At 42.2% G+C, this 12,054-nt stretch overlaps 1 protein-coding gene across 2 annotated transcripts in view; it reads right to left on the reverse strand.

The window, feature by feature from the left end:
• SLC5A12 (solute carrier family 5 member 12) overlaps positions 1 to 12,054 on the reverse strand; it is a 169,367-nt gene that overhangs the window by 14,780 nt on the left and 142,533 nt on the right. For both annotated transcript variants that reach the window (XM_077288034.1, XM_077288033.1), the window contains exons 8-11: positions 8,994 to 9,082; positions 5,617 to 5,729; positions 4,319 to 4,386; positions 63 to 149 (exon numbers count right to left, since the gene is read on the reverse strand). In XM_077288034.1, the coding sequence (XP_077144149.1) occupies positions 63 to 149; positions 4,319 to 4,386; positions 5,617 to 5,729; positions 8,994 to 9,082 (357 nt within the window). The remainder of the gene's footprint in view (positions 1 to 62; positions 150 to 4,318; positions 4,387 to 5,616; positions 5,730 to 8,993; positions 9,083 to 12,054) is intronic.

Consider the following 12,054-nt stretch of genomic DNA (forward strand, 5'->3'; position numbering starts at 1 on the left):
TGGCAATCAGTCCTCCTTGAATAAAAGACAAAACTGTTAAAATTACCATTTTTCAACCTTACCTTCCAGTTGGTCCATGGGAACAAAATGCCCAAAGAGAATAACCCTAACATTGGACCTCCACACATCCCATGGATACTAAGTGCAGCCTGTGGATATAAATCAATTGAAAGAAATGCAGGAGAGTTATTACTAATCGTTCATCAGTGATTATCGACAACAGCGCTCATTATCAATCGCTAGGCGACATGCGGTCCATATTTACTCACATTTTACACAGGTGCCCACTGCTTTACATAAAATTGCATCAAAGTGACTGTTGTATCCAAGCTGACAGACTGATAAAAGGGCACCTCATCCCATGTCATCCAATCAACTCCCCTGCAGTGTGATTGTGGGGTGCAGATGGGCGGTATGACAGCCAGGGACCTAATGAAGGTGTCCAGCTCTTCCATCTTTGTACTCCAAAGATTCATAGGCTTGTTATAGGTTGGACTTTAATGGGTTTTAACATGATATTACTTTCATTATATGTAAAAGATTTTTTAAAAGATTTTGAATATACAATAGAACAATAATAAGTTCCACAATTTGATGTGTTGAAAAAATGTTCCAGTGCTTAGATACGTTTATAAATGTGCTCCTGATATATGTTGTTATTTGCAGTGTCGGAAGGTGCACAACTGCTCCAGTTTGTGGTCAGCACTTACAACAGTCCCTGGCTAGAGGAGGGAAGCACAAGTCACTTATGATAAGTGAGTATACAGACAAAACACCGGGTTCTCACAGCTGTTACTTTCTGAGATAACACATTTCCCTGCCGAAGGTAACACATTTACTACTCTCTTTTATAACAGAAATGAGAATTTATGATGAGCTCACAGGACTTGTGACGGTGCACAAACTAAGTCAAAGATTAAGCTGTTACACACGCAGGTGACGTACATGGTTCGTGGACTCACTATGCCACAGGGCTGGGTTTGCCTAGGAGAGTAATAGATAAGTGGTTACCAGGTATTTACATGAGCTCTTGATGGAGGAGTCAGGCTTAGCGGCCAGGTACCACTCCTAGGCAGTCCTCGGTCTGCAGCTGCTGATGTTATGGATTAGGTACGCAGACACAGATCTAGACTCGGACTCCGTTCAGACAACTAAGTTCTGGATTCTCTGATAGAACAGTTACAGACATGAACAAGGACTTGGGCTCCATTCAAACTACTAGATTCAGGATCCTCAGGCAAAACTGTTACTGAAATGGAGGGACTGGACTGATTCAAGCAGCTTCAAAGTTCAGATACCGCCCATGCAGCTTCAGTGTTGGGAGACTGGTTGTAGCAGTCCAGAGACATGGAATACACATTCAGGACTGGCCGCACAAGGGCCAGGGACTTTAGGCTCAGGACACTGGCCACACCGGGAATGGGGATACAGGTATAGGACACTGCCCATGCCGGGACCATGGGACCTAACAGCTTCACCGATAGTACACCACACTACCTATTAACTCAATGTGTTGCTACCAGCTCCTTATTGGGGAGGGTGCCTTTTAAACAAGATGACTCCCAGCTACTGGGTGGAAGCCTTCTTGCAGGTGAACACTAAATGCCTCTCAGCTACAGACTGAGGGCATTTCACTATATGAGCTCACTTCCCCTTTAAGAGCATGGGAGCAGATGCGGTGCCAGAACTCAGAGCAGGAAAGAAGCTGAGAGCATGTTGGGGGACCACACTGCATGGACAGGGTGGTGAGTATGCAGGCATCCCTGCATGGAGGAGGAAGGGGAACCATGCAGGGACACCGGCAATAGCGTTACATAAGCAAGCAGCATGTCTGAAACTGTCAAAACTACTGAATATGCAGTATTTTTCTGCATAAAGAACACATTAAAAAGATATCAGAATTGCTGTTTTTGATCACCTTAGCTGTTCAAAATAGTAATAAAAAGTAATGAAATAATCGTATGTACTTAATTTGGCACCAATAAATCTACACTTTCCATAAAAGAGAAATTAAAAAGTTTATGGGTTTAAGAATACAATGGCAAAAGTAAAAAGTAATAATAAAAATAAATAAATCAATAAAATTGCTCATTTTTTCAACCAGAAAGATTTTTTTTTTCAGTACAATATGTAGTAAATGAAAGTTGCCATTAAAAATACCACTCAGTTATCAAAAAACAAGGGTTCTTTTGGATAAATTATTTAGATGGGATGAAAAACTGAAATCTAAAATACAAAATAGGACAACTTTAATAAAAAAACATTTCACCAATTTGCATAAAAAAGCCATGTGCAGAATGATATGTTGCTATGATTACAGACTACAAACAAATCCTGTGTGTGTTCTGATTCCACAGTGAAGTGTCACAACTTTCATTTTGCTTAATACAGGGAATTAAAAACACGGGAGCACAGGATGACTATTGACATCGTTTACTTCTAGTCTTTGCTTACTGCAAGAGTTTATATACAGATTACATGCATTATATGATATAAAATATTATTTTTCTATTCATACACTATAGTTATCAAGACAGAATATATTTAATTTTATGTATTCAATACTTAAAGAAGGACAACTATCAAAATTTGTATCCTCAAATTATTGCAGTCATCATATTATACAGCACTGTGTACTTACAATTGCTCATTTTGACTTTCTACCCAGCTAATTCTTCTCTTTTCCATCAGATCTATGACACCGCATGATGAAAAACAGACTAGCTGAATACTAAGCTCTATGTAAAAACAGGAAGTCTCTTTTTCCTGCATGAGTCATCACTGCAAAAGTCCCTGGAAGGAGAGATGAAGGAGCAGCTTGATCAGGACGTGAAGAGGGAGTGACTCATGCATGGAAAAGAGACTTCTTGTTTCTACATAGAAACAAGAAAAGAGAAGTGTAAGGGACCTTGTGACCGACCTGTCCCAGTCCAGACACGAGTCCAGTATAGCACAGAACGGGATGGGTAGACAGCACCCCAGACACAGGACGGCATGGTCATAGGCATGTAGGACCTGTGGCACGTGATCGCAGGAGGAGGGGCCGGGGCGGGGCCAGCCGCCGGAGCTCCCGAAGTGATCAGCGGAGCACAGAGGGCACAAAAGGGGGGGTGACCGGCTGGAGAGCCGACAAACGTATGAACAGAAGAGCAACCGGGTACAAGCCGTTGTCAGGAAAACCGAACGGGTAATGCCAGAGCTGAGGGAACAACCAAAAGGGAAGTCAGAAACCAAGCTGGGGTCAGAGAGCCAGATAATCCACAGACAGAACCTAAACGACAGGCAAATGCGATGTGGGGGACAGGCCAAGTCAGAATGATATGGAAACTCACAAGGCAGGCACAAGCACAAACACACAAGCATACAGGGGTCATTTAACTCAGCAGAGGGCAGAAGTATAACTGACGAGGATGCAAGCTATAAAAAGCCCTCCCCTATCCAAAGGGAGGCCAGCAGCATTAACCCCTGAGGCTGCTGCTTAAATTCTAGCAAATGATCATGGCAAGAAGAAATAATTGGGCATAAAGGCAAAATGAGCAATTGTAAGTACACAGTGCTATATGATATGATGACTGCAATATGTTAAGAGGGACCAGCAGAGGTCTGATACAATGTGGCAGACTTACAAAAAACTCTCAATAGATAATATCCAACAGCAGCAGAAATAATCATATAATATCATAACATTTATCTTTAATGGTACAATTAAAATAACCTAGAATAAAATCAGCACATAAGGAACACTGACAATATAAAGTGGAAGTGCTCAATAAACCGGCGCTTATATAAAATGCTTTGATCTTACGACTGTGTGTTGATGAAAACCAGTCTTCCATAGAGGGTTGCAGGAGCAAAACAAACAGCAGGGATCGTTTCTATTATACCCTGTGATGCCCCATGTATTGCTCCTGCCCTGACAAGGGCAGTACCCAAGTGTAGTACTGCCTCAATGGCATAAAAAAGACTCTAGCCCTACCTATGCATTTCTTCTTATGGAGGACCCATCAGGGGAGTATATGAACTGTAGGGGTGTAGGGGGTGAAAGAGCATAGGCAGAGTTCCTGCAGTTGCAAGAAATTCACTAATGGGTCTGACAGGTAATGCCAATGCCCACAATAGAAATGTGGTCAGATGTAAGTACACAGTGCTATATAATATGATGATTGTAATATATTAAGGACAAAAACTTTTATGTGCTTCTATGAAAACAATTTTTTTCTTTGATTCTTCAATATTGGTAAACTATTGTCATGCTATAAATATAATGGAGAATACTAGACTGACTCCTATATCTCACAAGAAGTAATTATATACTGACCTGTACAACTCCACCCATGAACGATGCAACCACTGCCATCACAGTGCATAGAATGCCAAACAGGACACCTAAAATATTAGAAAGGATCACAATATTGCAATTACAATCTGCTGTCAGTTGCATCTGATTTTTAGGGTAAATTCACATGACTGTTTTTTCAGTCCGAGTGCTGTCCTAGAAAAAACTGACATCACGGGAACAGCATGAGAACGAATATAATGCAATTATGCTATTCAGATGAGCTTTTTTTTGTCACTGACCAAATCTACGTGTGACAAAAATCACAGCATACACTAGTATGTTTGGATGAGACCAGCCTATTTAAGTCTATGGTTGCAAAAAAGAATAGATCAAACATAAGCTGTAGCATCTGATTTTTACAGATACATTGCATTTCTTCAACAAAATAATTCCTCCTCCAAGATGGCGCCGCCCACCCCTGCGCAGCAGCAGCTATCGGTGTCTAGCTGTGATCCGAGAGCTGCTACTGCGCAAGCGCTGGCGTCGCCATCTTACTGGAGAAGAGAAAAAAAATCCTCCTCCAAGATGGCGCTGCCCATGCCTGTGCAGTACCAGCTATCGGTGTCTATAGCTGTGATCCAAGAGCTGCTACTGCGCAGGCGCGGCGGGTGCCACTTTCACATTTTTTTTTTTCCCCCAGCTGGATGACATCAAGAAAATGTATTATTGCTACATTAATCATGCGATTATGCTGCAGAGAAGGTGCCACAGACGACACCTGCCTGCAGAAGCGTTTTTTGTCCCTTTCTTCAATATGTTAGGTATTCATTAGGCAAACTAGGGGGCGGGTCAGTGAGGGATCAGTGACCTGTCAGCAGTCTGCATTATGAATATCTAATCAGAGCCCCACATACCATAGCCCCGCCTTAGGGCACGAGCATATCATTAACTACAAACTGAAAATATAGATTAAGAACAACCACAAGACGGATTTCATCACCAGGTATCATTGTAATCAGTATAACGACGCCGACCTGACACTGTGTGTACGTTACTGTGCACAATCCTGCTGACAGGTTCCCTTTAATGCAAGATCAGACTACACAGGGTTTGTTTGTAGTCTGTTACCATGAAAACACATACGTCTGCATAGAACATGCATTCCCAAAATTGTATTATTTTTTTTAATTTAAACTATTTTCACTAAGTTGCTTTATTTCATTGTTTAATAAATGCAAGAAAATAAAAAAAATATGTTAAAGAACACCACGTACAAAAAGAATTGCACACAAAAATGTATTACTAGTTCTATTTATTCTGTTATAGTCAATACTCACATAAACCTTTACTAATCCAGGTGCTCTTCTTGTCTGATATGTTCTTGAAAACGTTCTTAACAATGTCTTCGTAGGTGACAGTAGCAAGAGCGTTGATGCTGGCAGCCACGGTGCTGTGATACAGTATCAAATATCAATCATAATCCATGTGACAATTATAATAGAGAGCTGAGTTTTATTTCTGCTGATCATTTGTATTTGCTCCAGGGATTATTCACATGTGGCATTATATTGCAATTGTTGCTATAATTGTGGCAATTTTGGAAAAACTACTGTAATTGTGCTATCACCATGTAACTAGACCGTAACTGGAAAGTTAGATATTGATCAGGCTTGATGGTGATATTTGCATTAATATTAACCCACCATAAATGGATTTTATACATCAGCCTGACTGTGTCATCAGCCAGTGGTCAATTAGATATTTATATTGTAGGCTTACATTCCCTTTTTTTTATTTTAATTTAGATTTACAGTCTTCTCAGCAGTGATGTAACTACTTTATGGGCAGGCAATGTACTATGCTTTCACTTTTCTATGGTGCTGTCATAGTAACTACCTCCAGTGCCGATGCAAGGAATGGCAGGCAGGTGACTGCAAGTACAGTGGGGCAAAAAAGTATTTAGTCAGTCAGCAATAGTGCAAGTTCCACCACTTAAAAAGATGAGAGGCGTCTGTAATTTACATCATAGGTAGACCTCAACTATGGGAGACAAACTGAGAAAAAAAAATCCAGAAAATCACATTGTCTGTTTTTTTATCATTTTATTTGCATTTTATGGTGGAAAATAAGTATTTGGTCAGAAGCAAACAATCAAGATTTCTGGCTCTCACAGACCTGTAACTTCTTCTTTAAGAGTCTCCTCTTTCCTCCACTCATTACCTGTAGTAATGGCACCTGTTTAAACTTGTTATCAGTATAAAAAGACACCTGTGCACACCCTCAAACAGTCTGACTCCAAACTCCACTATGGTGAAGACTAAAGAGCTATCAAAGGACACCAGAAACAAAATTGTAGCCCTGCACCAGGCTGGGAAGACTGAATCTGCAATAGCCAACCAGCTTGGAGTGAAGAAATCAACAGTGGGAGCAATAATTAGAAAATGGAAGACATACAAGACCACTGATAATCTCCCTCGATCTGGGGCTCCACGCGAAATCCCACCCCGTGGGGTCAGAATGATCACAAGAACGGTGAGCAAAAATCCCAGAACCACGCGGGGGGACCTAGTGAATGAACTGCAGAGAGCTGGGACCAATGTAACAAGGCCTACCATAAGTAACACACTACGTCACCATGGACTCAGATCCTGCAGTGCCAGACGTGTCCCACTGCTTAAGCCAGTACATGTCCGGGCCCGTCTGAAGTTTGCTAGAGAGCATTTGGATGATCCAGAGGAGTTTTGGGAGAATGTCCTATGGTCTGATGAAACCAAACTGGAACTGTTTGGTAGAAACACAACTTGTCGTGTTTGGAGGAAAAAGAATACTGAGTTGCATCCATCAAACACCATACCTACTGTAAAGCATGGTGGTGGAAACATCATGCTTTGGGGCTGTTTCTCTGCAAAGGGGCCAGGACGACTGATCCGGGTACATGAAAGAATGAATGGGGCCATGTATCGTGAGATTTTGAGTGCAAACCTCCTTCCATCAGCAAGGGCATTGAAGTTGAAACGTGGCTGGGTCTTTCAACATGACAATGATCCAAAGCACACCGCCAGGGCAACGAAGGAGTGGCTTCGTAAGAAGCATTTCAAGGTCCTGGAGTGGCCTAGCCAGTCTCCAGATCTCAACCCTATAGAAAACCTTTGGAGGGAGTTGAAAGTCCGTGTTGCCAAGCGAAAAGCCAAAAACATCACTGCTCTAGAGGAGATCTGCATGGAGTAATGGGCCAAAATACCAACAACAGTGTGTGGCAACCTTGTGAAGACTTACAGAAAATGTTTGACCTCTGTCATTGCCAACAAAGGCTATATTACAAAGTATTGAGATGAAATTTTGTTTCTGACCAAATACTTATTTTCCACCATAAAATGCAAATAAAATGATAAAAAAACAGACAATGTGATTTTCTGGATTTTTTTTTCTCAGTTTGTCTCCCATAGTTGAGGTCTACCTATGATGTAAATTACAGATGCCTCTCATCTTTTTAAGTGGTGGAACTTGCACTATTGCTGACTGACTAAATACTTTTTTGCCCCACTGTATGTGATTTGCATACTTCCTGACACATTCCAACTAGACATGTCCAGCCTTGCTCAATACACTTGCCTTGTGAGAGGTCATACATGTCTAGTCGGCACTTGACTGCATGTATGTAAATCACATATTTGCGGTCACGTGCCCAACACTCCCGATGCCGGAACCAGAGAATCCTCATAGCAATATTGCCTTGCGCAGGCGTGTACTCCGGAGGACAGAGAATGAACTTCAATCCAATATTGCGGCCAGCATGCAGCCAGCGGGTAAGGAAAGGGTGAATCAAACACCCGAAAACCCCGCCCATATGACCCAAAACTGGTCCTGCCAAATTCAGGTGACAGGTTCCCTTTAATGAGCCACTTGGATGAATTTTTAACCTTCCAAATCACACAGTGTCTGAAGTGTGGAGCAGCAGTTATTTTGCTTCATACACATCTATGAGACTTAGGCCACATCACATATTCAGAATTTGGTCAGTATTTTACATCAGTACTTGTAAGCCATAATTAGGAGTGGGTGAGAAGTGCAGAAGTGGTGACGTGTTTCTATACCTTTCATGTGACTGTTCCTCTCCTGATTTTGGCTTATAAATACTGATGTAAAATAATGACCAAATACTGAACGTGTGAAGGTGGCCTTAGAATGAGGCTCTGTAGCTTCATCTTGAGTCTCATAGACTTGCTTGAAAATATTTAAAAAGTGACCTCCCCTAAATGCTGAAGACACTGTGTGATCCGGTAGATTAATAATGGGGTCCAGAGCACCGCTAAAAACAGAAGAAGATGGAGACCGGTAAGCAAATTACTACACTCATTACACGTACATGCATCATTGCTACTGAATGGAAAAATAATTAAAAAATCACCGGAGTGCTCTTTTAATACTATTTGTTCAATATCCATATGCCGTTATCTCCATTTATAGGGGCCACATGCAATCAGAATTATATTGTTTCCAAAGTCAGAAAATTAGAGATCCCCTATACAGATATATTCTCAAAATAAGCAGCACAGAATTGTGGACATAAATAAGGAGATTCTGCACAATTTGTGAAGCTCTATGAGGGGAATGTAACCCATTCTGAAGACTTTAATATTAAATATCATTAACTAATAATGCAATATTTTTAATAATTATTCTTATTTATATTCAATAGTTTGTTAGTTGTTACCTTAATGTCCCGCTGAAGGCACATGCCACAAAGAGACCCGGAAGTCCTGGCAATTTTGAAAATATATGCATAACGAAATAGGGCATCATCTAGAATAGAAACATGAATGCTAGTTCAAACTCGGCATAACATTGTCCAGGTTCTTCTACTTATTGGCTAATACCACAACAGTCTCAAAAGGGACATTTACAAAGTCATTCATATCTGATAAATCCATTGGATAAGATATAAATGTCATGTCCAACAGCAATCAGTATTTCATCTTTAGAGATGAGTGAACCTTTTTAGGTTTGGTTTGGCTCAGATCGGTGAACTTCCCGATATTCGCAGAACAGTTCGCTTAACTAATCCGAAACCCATTGAATTCAATGGAAGGCAATACCAAATATATAGACAACACCTTCAGGGGGTCAAAAAGCTGCCAAACTGCTCAAATTAGGGGCAGACACCAGGAAAATTTGCATCACGGTACAAATATTATAATTATGCAGCATTGAAGCATGGGACAGGGCTTGGACCAGATTTCTAGCTTAAACAGTGATCAGTAACAAGTGGATGAGAGACAGGTCTAGGCCTGGTGCTCTGAGAGCCTGACAAATTCAGGCAACACACATGAAAGAGACCCAACATGGAGTCCAAACATGTCCAAAAATTGGTGACATGCACCAGAAAAAGTGGCATCAATTGACCCACAGTAGAAATTTTATGTTGGTGCAGCAATCAGGCATGGGCCATGCACGAGTTGTCAGGATATGGGCCAGCATTTACAGCTTTGAATTTAAATTAAAATTAAGAGGTGGGTGAGAGACTGGTGTAGGTCTGCTGTGCTGGGAGCCCTTATACCTCATGCAACAGCTCAAACTGCTTTTCTGCTCAGCCATACTCAAATGACACAAATATCTGTGTCATGCTCCAGACCAAGTTTTGAGTCCTATCTCCCCTTTTTCCGGCCTGATTATGTCAGGAGTTAACTTTTCTCAGCCTCAGTCTGGTCTCAGGTTTGCTATTTAGCCCCGCTGTGACCTGCAGATCACATTAGTTATAGTTTCTGCCTAGTGCTGCTGTAGCTGACTTTTGATTTCTCCGATTTGTCCTTCTGCTTTTGCTGTCTGAACCCATGTCTCTGTTTTTCCCTGTTCCTGTCTTGACTCAGTGTTTCCCTTTAGTGTGCAGACGCCCTAGTTTGACTTGGTGTGTATCCTGACCTGTCTCTGTCCTTTGTTCTTTGGCTTATCCGCTCTTTACCGTTACTGACCCCCTGGCTTGTCGCTGACCGGGAGTTTGCTTATTCCTTTGGTACTGCACTACAGTCTAGGATTTGACCTGGTTTGTTTTGACTATTCTGCTACCACGTGTGGTAGCCTCACTGTGGCACTGCAAGCAGGTTAGCTTTGTTTAGGAGCCGCCCTGCATCCTCTCTACTGCCATCTAGTGAAGCCTGCACCTACCTGCATTGCAGCAGCATGATAATCTGCTTTGTCCACTACAGGCAACCTACCAAAAAAATTATGGCACACACCACTAAAAGTGGCATATATTTCCTGAAGCAGAGATATGATAATGATGCTCTGAGACCCCTTCCACTACAGGCAACCCACCAGATGGAGACCCAACTTGGAGTCTCCACATTTCAAAAAATTGTTAGTAACATCAGCAACAGTAGCAACAACAACCACAGAAGCCACGGCACAGGTGTCACAGACTGTAATAATGCAAGATCAATGTAGCACATGTCAAACTACACCCTTGCCTAGTCTGCCCAGTGTGCAACTGGGCTGCACAGGTCATTGGAGATCAATAACTTGTTCATCTTGATGAGAGCTAGGTGGTTTACACTTTTAGGGGACAGACGGATGCGCTTATCCGTCAGGACACCACCAGCAGTGCTGAAGACACATTCTGTGAGAATACTGGCTGCCGGGCATTAAAACACCAGGCGAGCTCAGGCCACTCTTCCATTTTTGAAGATGAAAATGCAAAACGGTCCAAATCTCCACAATGGCATTGATACTGAGCTCGAGAGAGTCGACATTCTCCTGCACCATCCTCTCCAGTAGCTCACTATGTGTCAGACTTGCACCATTCTGCTTGTGCATTGGATGGTCTAAAAAATATGTGAAATCACTCACAGAAATTGCTTCTGCCACTTACACTGCTGGTGCTGCTAATTGTTTTGTGTTGATGACTCGACGTTCCAGGGGTTGGAAGTCTATAACTGCGATGCTCACTGTGTCACTCACTGCTGTCTTGGGGAAAACCACTCTTAAAATTGTCTACAAGTGTGTATCAATACTTCATCATGCACACGTCCTTTTCCAGGGGGAAGCAGCTGGCAAAATTTACTCTTGTGCTGTGGCAACCTAGTGGTCAATGGTGTGTTGGTGGCGGGATAACACTGAAGTTTGCTTCCTTCATCCTCTCCTGGCAACCATGGATAACAGAGAAGGGATCATTATGCTCTTCATCTGCTGACTGTTGTGCCTCCCATCACCTCTTCCTCCTCATCCTCCTCCTGTTATAGACTGACCAGGGTTGGAGCAGTGATATTGGAACCACTAAGGGCTGGACTGTTAGGTAGCGTAGTCAGGAATAGCCAAAAGTCGGTACATGGTAGCAGAAGTATACTTTTACTTAAAGGATTAGCAAGTTGTGTAGTCAGGAATAGCCAGATTTCTGTAAACGGTAGCAGCAGCATAGTCTTGAGGATAAGCAGCATGTGGAAAGAGAGCTTGATTAAAGGCTGGGAGCCCAATGATCTCGCAAGGAAGGAAGTGTAATGTCAGGTTTAAGTAGGGTGTTCAATCAGGAGATCACAGGGTAGAGCCAATCAGGAACTCATGGTGCAGATAATCAGGAACTCAAGAAAGGAGACAATCAGGAACAACACAAGTCATAGTATCTGGGTTAGTAAGGAATTGTCCAGCGAGCTGAATAGCTCAAAGGGAAGAGCTGCCGCCTGGTGCACAATAGCTGCTGGCTTCGAGTCCTGAGACCTCCATTTGTTCCTTGGCTCCCGCACCTTCACTAACAGTTTGTATGGTACCATAAGCCCCCCTCGATC

Source organism: Ranitomeya variabilis, chromosome 2 (assembly GCF_051348905.1).
Source record: "Ranitomeya variabilis isolate aRanVar5 chromosome 2, aRanVar5.hap1, whole genome shotgun sequence".
In the NCBI taxonomy this organism is placed as follows: domain Eukaryota; kingdom Metazoa; phylum Chordata; class Amphibia; order Anura; family Dendrobatidae; genus Ranitomeya; species Ranitomeya variabilis.